The sequence below is a fragment of the Saimiri boliviensis genome, chromosome 2, assembly GCF_048565385.1.
Source record: "Saimiri boliviensis isolate mSaiBol1 chromosome 2, mSaiBol1.pri, whole genome shotgun sequence".
Classification (NCBI taxonomy): domain Eukaryota; kingdom Metazoa; phylum Chordata; class Mammalia; order Primates; family Cebidae; genus Saimiri; species Saimiri boliviensis.
The window spans coordinates 5,654,219-5,672,748 of NC_133450.1; the positions used below are offsets into that span (position 1 = coordinate 5,654,219).

The window sequence follows — 18,530 nt, forward strand, 5'->3', positions numbered from 1 at the left end:
GGGGACAAAAATAAATAGAGGAGGCTGCCACAGCTAGCACCACAATTGATTACCAGCACTGAATTTTCAATTTTTGAATTTCAGTATTGCAAACAATGCGTTAGCAATAAACCTCCCTGTCTCACAGTTATCTAGCTTTATTTTGTCCCTAGTCCCCGCAAACCAATGATATAGGAATGTAGGTCATTCTGCTAAACCAATAATCTAGGAATGTCAAACTGTTAAACTGTTGCAAATCTAAAACTTTCTCTTCTTTCATCTACAGCTGATATACTGGAATAGGAATCCACACAAGTTTCAAAAGAATCCATTTCAACCAGCAATACTGAATACATATAAACAACATCCTACGATCATGGTCACCACAAAGAGACACTTGAAAAGACCAAGAAGCTAAAAGAATGATTGTTCTATCAATTGGAGTGAAAATTTCCCCTGAAAAATTTACAGAGAGAGAGAAACAAATTTTAGAATATCATTAGAATTCCCAACTGGAGAAATGCCAATTAGAGAAATACTAAAGAAACTTAAAAGAAGACTCTGTTTATGAAAAGAGAACAATCTAAAATCAGGAGGATTGCTTTTGGCCACAAAGCTACTCAATAATTTTCCAAATAAATACAACTGGGACAACAAACAGCAGACTGCACATGATGAAAAATCAGACAAACTTGAAACTTTCTCATAAAACACAAATAACAAATAATGTAAGAGGCACTGAGAGAATTCAGCTTCCAGGAATGACCGAGTAGACAGTTTAAACCAAGTCTCCCACTGAGAACAACTAAAGAAACTAGACAAAACACAAAATATATGTGTAAAGGCAATCAAGGCAATGAGGAACTGAGGAACCAAGATCCAGAAAGAAAGAAAAGCCAAAGGGACAAATCTGATATGTGCGGCTCCTTTGGCCTAGAGCTATCAGCAGAGATTCTAAAGGTTACTGCTGAAGAGGCTGAGATGAGCATAGCTTCTGAAAGACTCAAGTCCTAAGAGGACAAAAATTGGAGTGAGGGCCTGCCAAGAGGGAGGTAAACCCCTTAAACTGTGGATCTGAACCTCAGAGGGCTACATCCAAGAACTAAAGGTATATCTAAAATATTTCAACTCATAGAGTCTAAAGCCTAATTTTAAATCACCTCAATCCCTATCTAATGTGATAGGAGATTCTTAGTACTTCCAGCATAACCACCTACCAGAAGCAAAAGTAAATCCTGAGAGAAGATGGTATCACCCAGATAATCTCTATAATTTTTCATACACAACAACTGGCATTCAATCACAAATAAGAACATGAAAAGAAAACCTCCCAAATCAGGTGATATAACAGACATAAAAGCAAAACTCCTATAGGAACACACATGATGGAGTGGGATAAAGGAATAAAAACAAGAGTTGGAGAACTTCAGCAGAAGTTCTGCAAACTATTTTTTAAAAATGAAATTACAGAACTGAAAAAGTCAATGAATGAAATTAAGAATTCAATATAGACAATGCTGCTTCTAATCAGAATGTAAAGTTATCAGAGACTATCATTCTCCTAACAACCAAAACAAGGCAGATAAGCTACAAATCTATAGTTTTTCTGAACCCATCAGAGAGATAAGGATGCAAGGAAGCCTAAGTGAACTAAATTCCAGTGGGGCATTGGAAAAAATATTTGGAAAAAAGTATTTGAAAGAATCACAGTCAAGCCAAGAACTCTCCAAAAGTAATGAAAGTGATCAGCCCACACATAAAAGAAGCTCATAAGCAGGATATTACAAAGAAAACAGTAACTAAGCACATCATGGTGAAATTTCTGACAATCATAACTATAAAGAACAAATTTTAAAAGCGGCCAAAGGTAGGAGGTAAGCACATTACTCACAAAAGAAGAAAAACAAGACAGCTGACTTCTTACTAGAAAAGATAGAGTTCAGTGGACAATGGAATAACATATTTAAAGTGCTTAAAGAATACATTGTTTACATAGAATTCTATAACTAAGCACCCTCCCCTCAAAAATCTGAAAATTAAGGTGAAATACAAATGTTTGCAGACAGACAACAGCTGAGAAAATTCATCTCCAACAAATCTAACTAAGTGCTAAAGGATATTCTCCAGGCAGAAAGAAATTATCCCAGATAAAAATCAGAGATGCAGAAAAAAAATGAAGAGCAACTGAGAAAGGAAATACATGGGTAAATCTAAATGAATAACAAAGAATTTAAATAACTAAATCTAAATGAAGAGTGAATATGAAATAACATCTGATGGATCTTAAATATACAAAGAACTAAAATGCACAACAGTAACATAATAACATAAAAACAAAAGAGAAAGACAAATTGAATTAAGGTGTTATAGAGGCCTTGCACTGTCCAGAAAATCACACAAATAAGTTAAAGATGCATTAGGAACCAGTAAATGAATAGTAAAAGAAATTATAACTGGCAAGCTAAAAGAGAAGGAAATACAAAATAACTTAAAATAATCCAAAGAAGGCAGGAAAAAAGAGAGAGGGGAATACAGAATAAACAGGGCAGGCAGAAGTAAATAATAAAATGGGAGGTTTAAAGCCAACTATATGAACTATTAAATTAAATAGACATGATTTAGTAAGAAGACAAAAACTGTCAGGCAAAAGAAAACAAAACCTAACCACATGCTACAAACATAGCATAAATATACAACTACAGGGCCAAGTGCAGTGGCTCACATTTGTAATCCCAGCACTTCAGGGGGCTAAGGCAGGAGAATTACTTGAGCCCAGAAGTTCAAAACCAGCCTGGGCAATACAGTAAGACCTTGTCTCTACAAAAAACTTAAGCAACTAGCTGGGCATGGTGGTGGGCACCCATAGTCCCAGCTATTTGGCAGGCTGAGGCAGGAGGATCACTTGAGTTCAAGAGGCACAGGTTACAGTGAGCTGAGATCACACTACTGCACTCCAGCCTGGGAAACACAGTGAGACTGCCTCTAAATTAATTAATTTTTAATAAAAGTACACAAAGTACAGAGAAGTCATACCATACACACATTTAAGTTAAAATAATTCGTCTATGAGAGTGAGAGAGACAGAGAGAGGATATAAACTAATTTAAATAGAATAAGTCTTTTTACCTGACATTCATAGGAGCACAAAATATGAGAAATGAACTTCTACCAGCTGAGTTCAGCTCCAGAATGCCTTAGTATGAGCAATCTCATCATACTGCAATCCCGGAATTTAAAAAAAAAAAAAAGTTTCTCTACAATAGTACAAGTTTTTCTCTTTATTTGGTAGTTAACAAAAGAAATTATCTGCTCCAACATTAGTGGAAAAACTATAAATGACCAACTTATTGAGAAAGAGAATACCAGTCACCAAGTTGGGGTTTTCTTAAGGTTATGTTAAAAAGGAATTACAGCAACACACAGATTTCACTTTACTTGCTGAATTTAAAGATAATGACAAAGTAAAATACAACACCAATATGGCAGGTTTAAAAATAAATAAATGATCTCCCACCTGGTGATACTTTGGTGAAATTTCTAAATCTCTAATGGCAAACTCACATACAAAAATCTACAAACAGATTTTTTAAAAATCAAGTAGCCAGTACCTAGAAAACAGTTACGTTACGTACAGCATTAAATGCAGGAAGAACTGCCCAGTGAGTTGTGAAAGAAAAAGATTGTGATACAGAAATTTTATATCAAGGTCAAGCTACTACGCACATACAGATGCAAATCTAAAAACTTAAGTGTGAACAAAGTGGAACTGCCAAGTTATCACAATGTTGTCTACATTTCTTACCCCAACATTTCAATGACTGACAAGACTGACTCTGAAACAGAAAAGCCTCTACTTAACTTGTAACTACTCTGAAGAAGAAATAAATTCGCTCTTCCACAAAACTTACAGAATTTTTTTTAAAGTATTCTTCAGAAAGTGGCAAACATTAACTCCTTAGAATTTCTGAGTACACACAATCCTGAAGCTTACTTCTGTGGCTTTGAACAAACTCCAAAGAAATCACTGATTCATAAAAGATGACTACAACATCTAACAGGAAATAAATGAAGTCTTAAAAAGCAAATACATAATGATCAAGTTAATTTTCATTAAAAGCTGGAACATGCACTATCTCCACCTTCCTTCCTACCATGACAGATTATCTCGCCATGATTTCATCATCTAATCACCCCTCTGCTACATGTCAAATTATAAACTCCAAAATAAAAATGAACCTTTCAAGAAATAGTTTACGGAATATTTCTATTGCTTTTGCCTTTACCTTGCTTCATAATGCTCTGCATTTTACCCTCCTGGCCAAAAAACAAATAAACAAAAAAAGCCCACCCATCTAAAAACCCTACTTGTGGCTTCAAAACCAGCTTAAGTCCTAAGAAACTAAGCTGAATATCCCAAAGTAAACAAATCCTTACCCTCTTCAACATAAGCTCACTCATTTAACAATCTATTTACATACAGCCATCAGATAAAAATAAAAACCAAATCATGTTATCTAATTTTCATGTTTTTTTAGCTAGCCCCTCCATCTAGTATACAATAACAAAAACAACAACAGTAACATTTTACATTCCAGGAGTAAGCCAGGCTCTGTTCTTAGCATGGACACATATAAGGTCATTCATTGTCCATTTCAGCCCAGTAGGGTGAGTAGTTATGATATATGTCATTTAAAGAATTGTTCAAAATTGGCCGTCACTCTCCAATGCCAGCGCCGCCTCTCGCTCGCCGAGCTCCAGCCGAAGGAGAAGTGGGGTAAGTAAGGAGGTCTCTATACCATGGCTCGTACAAAGCAGACTGCCCGCAAATCTACTCATGGTAAAGCACCCAGGAAGCAACTGGCTACAAAAGCCGCTCACAAGAGTGCGCCCTCTACTGGAGGGGTGAAGAAATCTCATCGTTACAGGCCTGGTACTGTGGCACTCCGTGAAATTAGACGTTATCACAAGTCCACTGAACTTCTGATTAGCAAACTTCCCTTCCAGCGTCTGGTGCGAGAAATTGCTCAGGGCTTTAAAACAGATCTGCGCTTCCAGAGCGCAGCTATCCGTGCTTTGCAGGAGGCAAGTGAAGCCTATCTGGTGGGCCTTTTTGAAGACACCAACCTTTGTGTTATCCATGCCAAACGTGTAACAATTATGCCAAAAGACATCCAGCTAGCACGCATACGTGGAGAGCATGCTTAAGAATCCACTATGATGGGAAACATTTCATTCTCAAAAAAAAAAAAAAAAAATTCTCTTCTTCCTGTTACTGGTAGTTCTGAATGTTAGATAATTTTTTTTTTCCATGGGGTCAAAAGGTACCTAAGTAAGGCCAGGCGCGGTGGCTCAAGCCAGTAATCCCAGCACTTTGGGAGGCCGAGGCGGGTGGATCACGAGGTCAAGAGATCGAGACCATCCTGGTCAACATGGTGAAACCTCGTCCCTACCAAAAATACAAAACATTAGCTGGGCATGGTGGCGCGTGCCTGTAATCCCAGCTACTCAGCAGGCTGAGGCAGGAGAATTGCCTGAACCCAGGAGGCGGAGGTTGCGGTGAGCCGAGATCGCGCCATTGCACTCCAGCCTGGGTAACATGAGGGAAACTCCATCTCAAAAAAAAAAAAAAGGTACCTAAGTATATGATTGCGAGTGGAAAAATAGGGGACAGAAATCAGGTATTGGCAGTTTTTCCATTTTCATTTGTGTGTGAATTTTTAATATAAATGTGGAGACGTAAAGCATTAATGCACGTTAAAATGTTTCAGTGAACAAGTTTCAGCAGTTCAACTTTATAATTGTAAATAAATCTGTTAAATTTTTCTGGACAATGCCAGCATTTGGATTTTTTTAAAACAAGTAAATTTCTTATTGACAGCAACAAAAAAAAAAAAAAAGAATTGTTCAAAATTGGCTCTGTACGCCTTTGTTCTCCCTGCCTGCTGTTCTAACCTAGGGCCATGACATGCCTGCAGGGTTAAGGGAAAGAAGTGACATTACTTTAGCACTAGCTCATTTATTCACACAGGTGTTCCTCAATAAACCTCCAGAGGCAAACTGAGCTCTATCATTTTACATATATTCTAGGTCCTTACTTAGCTTTAATAGTGGTATTTTTTTCTATTTTAATAGTGGTATTTTCCTCTAAACAGAGGAACATTTCCTTCCTTTGGAAACCCAACTATAGGTGTATGCCCAGGTCTTTGCCCCAGGCTTTCTGTTTCCTTCCTAAGTGTCATGAACTACACTCATGGCTTGAACTATCATCTCCATCAGATAATCTGTGAGCCTACATTTCTGGCCTAGACTTCTCAGCTGAGCCCTAATTCTGTTATCCCTTTATAGGAACATTCTACTGACATCTCAGGCTCAAGATGCCCAAAATGGAACTAATATCCATTGTTGTCAAACTTGTTTCTTTTTAATCCACTTTCCATTTTAAATTATTACAGTACCTTGGATCAAATTGGCATTCAAGTATTTGACTAAATGAACTTAGTCGCTCCAAACCAAAACTGTTCTGTCAAAAGAGGTAATAGTATGTTTTAATTCCTATTCGTTACTCAAATCAATGAATGTTCAACTTTTTCCTCAAATTAGAACAGTTTTAAAGCTTATGAATCCACATCAGGTTAGCATGAGCAGTAGTGAGCAGGAGTCAGATAACTAACTCAATTACTCAGTTTGCTTATAACTAAGTTAAGAACCACAAGCAGCGATGGAAGTTTTGACAAATTATCAAGTTTTAAATTATTCCTATTCTTAATTACGTATTCTGTATGTTTATAAATGAACCAATGATTCAGGAAAAGATACAGAAATATGAATAAAACACATGAATAGGCAATTCTCAGAAACAATATAAACCATCAATAAAAATCTGAAAAGATGCTGAACTCCATTAATATTTTTAAAATATAAAATTTACAGACATATATTTTTTCCTACTATCAAACTGGCAAAAAGATTAAGAAGTCTGAAAATAACAAATGTGTTAGCAAGGATGTGTGGAAACAGACACTCTCTTATTTGGTGCTCAAAGGACTGTAAATCAGCTGTTTAGTAAACAATTTGGAAATAACGTGAATACACATGCCCTCTTGCCCTACAATTCCAAATCCATAAACTTATTCTGTGGTTTACATGCACATATACACAAATGGGGACATTTATAAAAGTGCATCATTTGTTTGCAATCAAAAATCTGGGAGCATTAAAAAGAAGTTGGTTAAATAAATTATGATATAGCCATAAAATACAATATCATATGGCTATCAAAACAACTCTGATAAATGTATACACACTCACATGGAAAGATGTCCTGTAACAAGTTAAAAATCAGAATGCACAGCAAAATCCAACTAGTTATTTTTGTTATATATGCACCGGATATAAGTGTATAATTGTATGTCTAAAACAAACCATAGCTATTAAAAGTGATTACTCTGGGAAGAGAGGCTGGAGTGTATGATTTCACATTTGATTTCACGTAGTACAAAATGTTATATTTTTAACAATAAAAAGTCAACAATTAACTTTACCCTCAAATTAAAAATCTACATTCGTAGTTTAGCAATCAGGTTTAGTAACACTGTCAATAAAGATACATGTTGCAGCCAGAGAGGTAGAAACCATACCCTGCCACCTCACCTCCCCTCCTGGTCACATTTCCTTTCTTCCTACCTCAGGCATCAACCCGAATCCTTATTAGTTTGAGGTGAGATTAAGACTCAAGAGATTTCTGAGGCAAGATCTACCTCCCAGATAGCAACTGTATCTACAGTAGGAGTGGATAAAAGGAAAGGCCAGGGGTAGGCAATATCCATTAGCAGTAACGGAAAAGGGAAAGAAAGTTTCCTCAACTTGGCTGAGACTGTAACTTCTGAATATGGGAAGACCTCTGTGTTCTTACGCTTAGTTTAAGTATCTTTCCTTGCAACTGTCACAACCTTCTGTTGTCGGGGGCATTTCCCAGGATAGTCCTTCTACTCACTTCTGATCAGCTATGGACTGAGAAATTAGATTACACTGTTTGTTAGAACTGCCTATGAATTAAAGATAGGCTCTGAATAAAGTCATTTGGGACTCTGAGAATGATATTTACTTTGGAAATTATTTCCCTTATTCCCTAGTCTTCAGTTATATTCCAGAAATATGGTGCATAATGGTTGAGTTCCATGTAGGTGACGTACTATTAGTAAACAGGTTAGGCCGGTGCACTGTCACATCTGTAGTCCCAGCACTTTGGGAGGCTGAAGCAGGTGGATTGCTTGAGTCCAGGAGTTTGAGACCAGCCTTGGCAACATGGTGGAACCCTGTCTCTACAAAAAATACCAAAAAAAAAAGAAAGAAAGAAAAAAAAAATTCGCTGGGCAAGGTGAGGCATGACTGTAGTCCCAGCTACTTGGGAGGCTGAGGTGGGGGATCACCTGAGCCTGGAAGGTTGAGGCTGCAGTAAGTCATGAGCATGCCACTGCACTCCAGCCTGGGTGACAGAGTGAGACCTCATCTCAAAATAAAGAAGCAAATAAAGGGGTTATCACCACAAAAATTTATGCACACAGTCCCTCAAATATACAACACTATATACATTTACAACAACTAGTTGCCAGGGTGTGGTGGCTCATGCCTGTAATCCCAGTACTTTGGAAGGCCAAGATGGGCAGATCATTTGTGGTCAGGAGATTGGGACCAGCCTGGCCAATATGGTGAAACTCGATTTCTACTAAAAATACAAAAAAAAATTAGCAGGGTGTGGTGGTGTATGCCTGTAGTCCCAGGTACTCGAGAGGCTGAGTCAGGAGAATGGCTTCAACCTGGTAGGCAGAGGATGCAGTGAGTCAAGATTGCACCATTACAGTCCAGCCTGGGCAACAGAGCGAGACTCAGTCTCAAAAAAAAAATTAAATAAAATAACTAGTAATCCTACCTTCAACTTCAAAAGCTTTCAAGAATTAACCAAAAAAATCTTACAATTTTACTTGTTACATTGAAAGATGCTGTAAATTTTAAAATTATAAATGACACTTATAATTTGTTATTCTATCCCTAAATTTGTAAATTATAATGCTATTATCTTAACTAGACTTCATAAATAAAGACATATTTTGGGATATTTTCTTTTTTTTTTTTTAACCACTACAGCAGAAAAACAAAAACATTCTATTTTCAATTTCCACATAGCATCATTTCAAAAATTCACTCTGCTCATGACTCCTTAGTAAGTTTTACTATTACTGACAATAAACAGTTCTGAAAATCAGTATGATCAATCTCCAGATTTCCAAAAAACATGGGAGTAGCTGCACCCCAAGATGGCTCAATTATGAGCATTCTGATACATTCAAATGCTGAAGTAATCACTTAGAGGAAACTCCTTCTTTAGAATTCTAGTCTGCTAGCTTTATAAAACTAAGTTACGAGTACTCTAAAGATACAGAACCAAAATTATGAGGAAGAGCAGCACTATTCCTTGATCAACAGTAACATAATGACTCCAGAATGTATTTTTCTACCTACAGCAGTAATAGCACTTTGTCTCACCGAATCAAGTTACCTAATATCTACTTCATCTCCACCATTAGACCAAATGCTTCCTGGGGATGGAAACCATGTCCAATTCATCTTTATTTATAGAATGTAGTTTTGTGTATAATTAGCCAAAATTACTGCAACTCTTAGCTTTGCCTATAGAACTGACTTTTTAAAAAGTTGAATTTAAGGATTTTTGCTATAAAATAATTTTAAAGAACGTGATTTCTAATGGTTCTTTTAAAAAGGAAAAGCAGAGACACAGAATCTGAATTTCAGACCGCCAACCTGCTAACTCCTCAGAATTCAAGCTCTGACTTCATTCAGTAAAATAAAACATATATAACCACCATACCTCCCTGTCTTTTCTTTATATATGGGAGTCAAACAGGGAATCAAAACCTGTTCCTATAAGCCAGTTCTGTAACCTGGTCAGTTTACATCCCTTCCAAGCCTAAGAGTAAGCATCTAATATTTCTGGTAGTGCTATATCTTAAAATACCTCACAATTACTTAACACTGAACCCCATACAACTCAGCCCTAAAGCCATTTTTGCACATAAAAAATAAAATCATACACAATTATTTACAAGTAACGTAGCCAATTTTCCCATCATATCCTACTTTGCACTAGAAAAAAAAAAGGTGTACAATAACTTGAGCTTCAGGGAATGATGAAAGGTGGTTTTTGTATCCGAAAACCAGAAATGACCAGTGCTAGAACACAATAACTGAACAGAAGTTATTAAGCTCAAATAAATCCACCGTTCCATTTTATAGACTTCAGAGTAAGAGAAACTTGAAGGTAGAAGGGACCTTTGAAATTATTTGTTATTAGCTCAACCCTTCAGTTAACAGATGAACCTGCATTTTAACATATGGCCTTAAATACCCAAAGTTCAAAATTAAAAGTGATAAAACCTTGAAAAAGTTGTAAAAGTATTAGTCAATGGTATTATTCTTAATGATATCATTACTTTTCTACAATAAACGGAACCCTGACCCCCACATGCACATATGTTAACTTTTCACCAGCAATCCTATATGTGGGAATCCAAAATACAGAAAGACCATAAGGAAGAATATGTTCATCACAACATTCTTTATCACAGCAAAACAGTAAAAACAACTTCAATACAGGGGAACACACAATTAGCAGCAGAATGCAGAGGAATAAAGAACACAGGTTTTGAAGTTGCAAAGACCTGGATTCCAATGCCAACTTTTCCACATGACAGGCTGTGAGACCTTTGGCGAGGCACTTAATATTTGAGACTCAGTTTCCTCATCTGTGGAATGTGAAGATACTGCCATTTTCCTCACAAGACTGCATAAAAGAGTAAATACATGTGAAAAAGCATGGCACAGTGCCTGGAACTCAGGGAGTGTTCTATAAATACTACATCTATTAGCCACTATTACTATATTTGCTCGCTGCTCCCTGGATTATTATACATACATTTTAAATAATGGTTATAGGAAAATCTGTAGGTACTGGCATGGAAGGATCTCCAACACACTAAGTGAAAAAACAAGTTGAAAACAACAATAGGTGGTATAATCCTCCTTATGTGTAAAAAAATAAAACTATACACACATATGCACATGTAAGGGAAGATATTAAAAGGGGTTATTTATGGGTTTAAAAAATAGAATTTGTGAGTAGAAGTGATAAAATATTCTATTCTACGTACTTTTATATTGTTTGACTGCAAACAAACATATTTATATATTTTTAAGTTAAAGTTTTTAAAATAAAATGGTTTAAAGATAATAGGACAACAAAGAAAAATGGTATAATGTCAAGGGAAAACATTCAAGTCATACATACACCATGACTACAATGTAAAAAGATAATGTGCCATATAGACAGTAACTAGAAAGAAACATACCAAACTTATATCAGTGGGTCTGAATGACTTTTTTTGCTGGTATTTACAAAATTTTTGAATCAAAAAATTCTCTTCATTCTAAAGGAATCCAAAATTTGGGTTCTATTTTAAAATCATCTTTCACTGGCTTGTGTTCCATGACAAAGTTACTTTTTCAAAATCTTAAACACAAATTTTTTTTTTTTACTACACTTAGCTTTCCAGTCAATATGATCTTACCTACAGTCATTTCCTCTGACTGCTCTCCAATTATTGATGCAACTTTACCCAGAAGCCTAAACACTTACCAATAATATGGTAAATACCTCCCAATTGCACGGAAGTCACTAACACAATAAAGCATTTGCAAAAAAGACTACTAAATAGAGCCTCCATATAATAAGATTTATTAAGGTTACCCCAATATTTTAATTGTGGTAAAGAAAAACTCCTAAGAAACCAACAATGATCAATTAAGCCAACAGAAAAAAAAAACCTACACTTTCAAATAATTTAATAGAATTACAAAATATTTTTAAAGTTCACAAAGAAACAGTAAGGCCATTCTACATAGGTACAGTACTTCATAGTTTATAAACAATTTTACATTTGATTTTTCTGACAATCCAGTTAGGCAGTCAAGGTATTATTCTTGCCTGCCTATATCCCCCAACTTACAGATTGTATGTGAAGTTGTAGATCCACAAGTCATACCCCATATCCTCTGCCTTCATATATGTCTTTTCACTATCCTACATCATGTATTAATTTTCATACAGTTTATTTAAAGCAGTCACATTTGTTATCTTCTTTGAGCATTCATACCAGAATTCTATGATCTCTTTTGTGCCTCATTCTGACAGGCAGAGCAACGCATCAGTCCTTTCTTTTAGATGACTCAGTAAGATCAAAGATCTTTCCAAAGATGATAAAACCAAAAAACACTAAAACCACAGCATCTCCAGGAGGATGGCCAAGCTTACAAAAGATCTGAAAACTAAGTAATGTGAAGAGAGGCTGAAGGAATTAAGGATGGTTCTTTAAAAGGACAAGGCTATGGGGGAAGGGCAGGGGCGCCCACACACACATGCAAACATGTACACACGAAATATGATTAGACATGTGAAGGGCCATCATATAAAGCAATTGGATTTGTGCTGTATGGCCCTAGGGGTTAAAGACAAAGGCAATTCAACATTCATCCAACAAACATTTACTGGTTATCTTCTCTATGCCAGATGCTAGTGCTACGCTAGGGAAACAAGGTGAAAAGGACAACCCGGCCAACCCTCTGGAGGTTGAAACTAGCAGAAGAGATAAGAAAATAAATAATACAAAATAAAAAGTACTCAAGAAACTATGGACACACAGAATGGTGACCAAAACTCTCTCTGGAAGAGGGGGCTGGTGGAGAAAAATTCATTGACTAGCTAAGGAGTTTCAGAAGTGAACAAGGTGAGAAGTGGCTTAACAGGAAGAACAGCATGTGCAAAGGCACGGAGACCTGAAGCTGTGTAGTTAATCTGAGCGGTGGGATGCAAGATGCACGTTAGAGGTGACAAGAGATGAGGCTGTACTGGGTTTGTGAGAACAGAGGTAAAGAATACAAAGGGCCTCATAATCTCCATGTCATGGAGTTTATGTTCTAACACCCAAGCTACAGAACACTAATGAGAGATTTTAAGTAGGAGAGTGGCATGCTCAGGAAAATATTTCAGAAAGTTCATTCTAGCAGGACAGACTTCTCAAGGGTAACGGTAGAGACAAAGAGACTAATTATTGTTAGTCCAGGTGGGGATAAAGATGAAAAAGACACCGATTCAGAGTCAGGAAACAGCTGAGAGGTAAAAACAAAAAGAACTATCAGCTATGGGAACAGGGGAAGAGAAGGTCTTCTTGATCTCAACTTGTACAAGTGGATGAACAGTGATGACCAAGGCAGGCAACACAAGACAAATTCATGCAATCATTCCAACAACATGAGAGATGGAGGCCAAGAACTGGTTTGTTCTTGTTTAGAGAAAGGGGATGAGGGAAGCAGAAGGGAAGATGACAGAGTTTAACTCTGGACTTGAGTAATGTAAGATGCCTATTTAGTGAAGGTACCGAGTGGCACGTGAGAAAGAGTGGACTAAGAGAGTCCTTAGCTCACAGGTGGCAACAGAGAGCAGAGAGTACACAGAATAAGCTTTAGATACCAATATTTAATCAGTGAGTGAAAGAAAAGCCTGAAAGACAGATGAGGAATTAATCAGAGGAGAGATTCATCAGAAGACAGGGAAATGCTGAAAAAGACAAGAAAAGACAGAAAAATGTAAGAAGCGTGAGGAGGGTGAAAACTATAGTGAAATGTACTGTATAAAGCAAAATTTTCTAACGGAAGTAATTCAACACAGAATGGACTACCCTGTAAGGCAATGAATCACATCATGAAATAAATGGTTCAGGCAGAAGCTATAGAGTCCTCAGTGAAGAATGTCCACTCTAAACAGAGAAGACCTGCATTGCACAGACTGCTGTCATGTCATCTTCCCCAAGGTCCCTACGTATCTTTTCAGTAATCTGCCCTTCTTCACAATACAAGATTGTGTTCCTGCTCAATTCCAACCCTCCTCCCTTGCTGACCATTTTCTATCACCAGTCCTTTACTTTTTACTTTTTCCTCCACCTCCATATGTCTTTCTGTCTAACCTCAGATGGAAAAATACCTTCCATTTATCCTACTGTCCCTGATCTCTATTTTTCTCCATCTTTTACTACTGAACATACCCACTCTCTACCATCTATTCACTATAATCCCCTACAAAAAGATTTCTGAGTCTATCACTCTACAAAAATAAAAAAATAAAACTACTGACAAAGGACATCCAATTTACCAACAGCTCGTTCCAGTTCCTGCTTACTCAGTTCTCCAGTCCCTTGATCTCTTCCACAGTTTTATGGCAGAACTGACCAACCCCTCCTTACTGCAGTTATTTCTTTCGCTTTTGTAATGAAGCAGAGAGGTTTATAGGAAGCACTCTGGACCGAGAATCAGAAGATCTATGTTCTAGAGACCCAACTACAACACTAATTACCTGCCAGCCTCCCCACCTCCACTCCTACTCATTCCTCAGATCTCAGTTCTTGTGAGACACTCTAACACCCAGACAAGGTTATGTCACTCTAGTATCCACTTTCTCAAAACCTATTCTCCTTTGTAGTGCTTATCACAATTTTTAAATTATATAATTAGTAGCTGGATGGCTATCTTTCCTACCCACACACCAGACTGTAAACTCCACGAAGGCAGAGAGCATATGCCTTGCACTTCATCTGTGCAAAATAAAGAACCTGTCAATCGAGTAAATGTTGAAACAGATGTTAAGACTACTTCCTAAGAGACTGCTTACATTGTTTTTATTGTCCTAATAAAATTACTAACATTTTAGTCACTTACAAAATTATCGATAAAACTTTAAACAAAAGCTCCATCTATTACCTGATACATGGTGAACTACATATGAATTTCCTTATAAAATAGATCATGAGTAACAGGAACTTTTTTCAAAAATAGTTATATTTCTCTCGCCCATCTAAGAGACAGGTGGAGAGTAACCTACATTTCAGCACCAAAATGGGTTCTAAATCGTACATGGACTGAATGTGCAAATGCAGATTCTGACATAAGTAATGTTTAATTTGACATTAAAACACCGTTGTTTAACGTAGTTGTTTAGAGCATACCCACTGGTACTTTAGGTTTAAAGCTGTTCTTCAATGCTGGCAAAAGCCATGAGTTACATACACCCACTGTGAGGAAATGAAAAGTTTATCAGTCACATTACCTTGTAGTGTGATTTTAAATAATACTTCATATAAATCAGGGAAAAACAAGTACTGGATCAGCGGTAAGACTGCTTGCCAATGTAAAATCTCACACAAGTGAAAGTTTTGTCAAGTTTTATGGTACACCACCTTGGACAAACAATTTTAACAGATGACATGCTAATTTGCCCTTCAACTGCTGAGTGTACCCTGCTCAACAATACCGTAAGGTCCTTCCCGGAAGGCTCCGCATTTTTGTTCGTTGTTCCCCTTAAGTAAACAGGAACGCAGGTGATTTCAGTAATCTACAATATTCCAAAACAGAACTGCAAATGGCTTTTGAGGTTCAATATGTGTACACATTGCCATCCGAACACATAGTGCAAGTACTTAAAATCCGATGCTTAGACAATTCCCTTGGTTAAGAGTGATTAACAGGCTGTAAATACAGTTGCAATCCCCAGGAAAGGAGAGGCATTTCATAACGGAAACACTAACAGATACGATCACTCCGAGCCGCTCTCCAAGGCGTCCTCATCGTGAGGTCCACACCAGGGGTTGTGAGCAGGCGCTTGTGCCCCTCTGACACCCCCGCTCTTCCGCAGACTCCTGCTCCAATCCCCGCGCGAGGAGTCCCTCGAGACCAGCCAGCGTTTCGCCGAGACCTCGGAGGCTGGGAAATCCCTGGCCAGGGAACTAGGAGTTCAAGCCCCCTCCCCTTTCCTTTCCTGAAAATTAATGAATTGGCCATCCGATTGTTTATTTAATGAGGTGTGTAGTGGCCTCTACTGGTGCTAGTGTGAGCACAAGAATGTCCCACTCTTACAAGTGGGATGAGCCTGGGGGAGGGGAGAGAGGCGAGGGGTGAACCTGCCTCCAGGTACAAAGCGCGGAACTGGACCCCGGCGCCCCCGATCTGCCCCCCGGCAGCCGCCCCTCCCCCGGCGGCGCCCCCTCTCGCCCTTCCCCTCCCCACCATGCGCTATCCCCTTTCTCTCCGGCAACCAGAGCCGAGGCAGAGAAGTTCCTGCACGTTTCCTCCAGGATCCTAAACAAAAACACCGCAGCCGCCGGCGCAGGAGCCGGAGCCGGAGCCGCGCCCCCGCGCCCCCCAGGCCCGCGCCCGCCGCTTACCTGGGGCTTGCGGCGCGGAGCCGCTCCTGGCAGCCGCGGCGCCCGGCGCCCGGCGCCCGAGCAGCAGCAGGCAGTAGAGCCAGAAGGAGGAGGTGCTGAGGAGTCGCCGGGCTCCCCGCTCCGCCGCCATCTCTTTCCCGAGAGTGAGCGGCGGCTGCGGCGGCGACAGCGCCGCGGAGCCCTCGCCTCCTGGCCTCCCGCGCGCCTCAGCCGGTCCTCGCTGCAGGCTCGGCTCCCGCGGCAGCCGCTGCTCCAGCCCGGCCCGGCCCAGCCCGCGCGGCCCCTCTCGCGGGAGGGGAGACTCGGGGGCGCCTCCCTCCTGCAGCGGGGCGGGGAGGGGAGGAGAGCGGAGAGGGGGAGTCAGTACATTCCGGGGCGGGGTGGGGGGGCCGGTCTCCAGGTTCCAGGCGCCGCCACCCGTCGCCGACTCCGGCTCTACACACCAGCGCGAGGGGGGCGGAGACCGCGGGCGGCGGGGGCGGGGGGCGGGGGGCGGGAGTCCGGAGTCCCGGGCGCGCACACGCGCACGCGCACGCGCGCGCCTCCCTCGCCTGCACCGCCTGGTCTCTGCGCGCGGTCCGCCCCCGCTCCAATCCCGGCTGCCGCCTCGCGGGCCGCGGCGGGCCGGCTCCCCTCCCCCTTCTCCCCAGAGCCGCGGACGGGCGCGGGGCGCGCGCGCCGGGCGCTGCTGTTAGTGGCGTCAGGGAAACCCCGGAGAAACGGATTCTCCTCCTCCTCCCGCCCGCTCGCCGCAGCCCCTCGGCGCCGCGCGCCCCCGCCTCCTCCTCCTGGCCCCGGGGACAAATTCCCCATCTCACCTCCCCAGACGCCTCGGGCTGCAGAGACCTGAGGGCGAGAGGCGCTCCGAGCTCAGGCTGGTCCGCGAGGCCCGCGCGGGCGCGCACCTCGGCTCAGTCGGGGCCTGGAGCCTCTATATAGGGCCTCGGAGGAAACCGAATGGCCTCCGGGAGGAAACCTGGGTGCGCAGAGGGTCGGCGTGGGGATTTATGTGCTCGCCAAAAACAATAGCGATCCCGCCCGGCTCTGGCTGGGCCTGGCGCGGCTCCCGTGGGAGGGGACCGGCCGCGCCGCCGCCGACCTCCGGCTTCCAGGCCGGGCCGCCCTCGCCGCGCGTTTCCCCCGGGCAGCGCCGGGACCCGCCCGGACCGCGGGGCCCGCGCCCCCACCCGCGTCGCTCGGCCGGGGTCCAGGGAACTAGGCGCAGACAAAGGTGCCCGCTGTCCACTTCCTGAGCTCGTGCGGGGGCCCCGACTGAGCCCTGGGACTCCCCGGGGGCAGCCCTCTCGCAGTAGCTGCTACGTTTTACCTGTACCTTGGCGGGACACTTCGCGCTTTCCTACCTAGGAATCGCGTCTTTCGCTAATAAACCGGGGGACAAGCGGGATATGATTTTAAAGCACTTAGCAATCGTGAGGCAGCACCCAGGCTACGCAAAGTTAGGAGAAAGCAGTTTGTAGTTCCACCGGGGATGAGACTATTGATCATCACCCATGGAAATTTTTTAAAGAACATTTCTTTGTGTGATTACGCAGTTAGAGTCATGTTTGGTGGTTAATAGGAGTTCGGTTTTATTCACTCTTCTGTATAGTTGATAACCGAAATATCTTGCTTCCCACAAGAAAATGGCTATTTCACTGACTAACATCACTAACATCTGTGCTTTCTCGTAGTTACTTTCTTCAGATATTTTATTCTAAAGCACCAAAATGAACAATGTAAGACGTGGAACATCGGGAGGGAAGAGCTCAGAATCTTCATGAAACCTCTTAAGTCATCAAAACGGTGAAATTAGTGATTTTCATCCCAGTTCTTTAATAGAGCAAACACAGGCTTATGGTTTTTCACTAGGAAAACCATTTAAATACCTTTTTGTTTTGGTTAGAGTTGTTAACCAGCAAAAATATTTCCTAAATACCCGTGATTGACCTGTTAAATTAGAAATAGATTACCTCCCAATTACTTCACAAGTATTTGCTTAATTAACCTTTAATAATCACATCATTATTCAGTTTTTCTGAGATGATTAATGAGAAAAGCTCTTTGGAAACTGTAAATTGCCTTGCAAATGTTAATTTTCTGGTATCTTCTAAGTCTGGAAAAATTTCCTTATATTAAACCTATAACATGTGTAATATGACTTCTGAAATGAAGCTTACATTTACCTCCAAGTTTTGAAAAATATATATG

At 40.6% G+C, this 18,530-nt stretch overlaps 2 protein-coding genes across 13 annotated transcripts in view; one reads left to right on the top strand and one right to left on the bottom strand.

Annotated features, from left to right (window-relative positions):
* Positions 1-17,445, bottom strand: part of NEO1 (neogenin 1) — a 247,353-nt gene extending 229,908 nt beyond the window's left edge. For 5 of the 11 annotated variants that reach the window (XM_039468855.2, XM_039468852.2, XM_074392695.1 and 2 more), the window contains exon 1: positions 16,323-16,745. In XM_039468855.2, coding sequence (XP_039324789.1) covers positions 16,323-16,452 — 130 coding nt within the window. In that variant the 5' untranslated portion in view covers positions 16,453-16,745. Of the gene's footprint in view, positions 1-16,322; positions 16,747-17,140 lie in introns of those variants that run through there. The other 6 variants (XM_074392692.1, XM_039468851.2, XM_074392691.1 and 3 more) reach the window with 5 other exon arrangements.
* Positions 4,712-5,879, top strand: LOC101033898 (histone H3.3A-like). Of its 2 annotated transcripts, none has more exons than XM_074392690.1 (2): positions 4,712-5,313; positions 5,619-5,879. In XM_074392690.1, exon 1 carries the CDS (start codon positions 4,777-4,779, stop codon positions 5,182-5,184), a length of 408 nt encoding a protein of 135 aa, XP_074248791.1. In that variant the 5' UTR covers positions 4,712-4,776; the 3' UTR covers positions 5,185-5,313; positions 5,619-5,879. The 2 variants fall into 2 exon arrangements, with proteins under 2 accessions (XP_074248791.1, XP_010330359.2); XM_010332057.2 differs by having other exon boundaries at positions 4,712-5,300; positions 5,610-5,879.
* Positions 17,446-18,530: the final 1,085 nt, after the last annotated feature.

Bases quoted from the DNA above. Each gene is read 5' to 3' on its own strand.
- LOC101033898 (XM_074392690.1), top strand. From the start codon at position 4,777: ATGGCTCGTACAAAGCAGACTGCCCGCAAATCTACTCATGGTAAAGCA.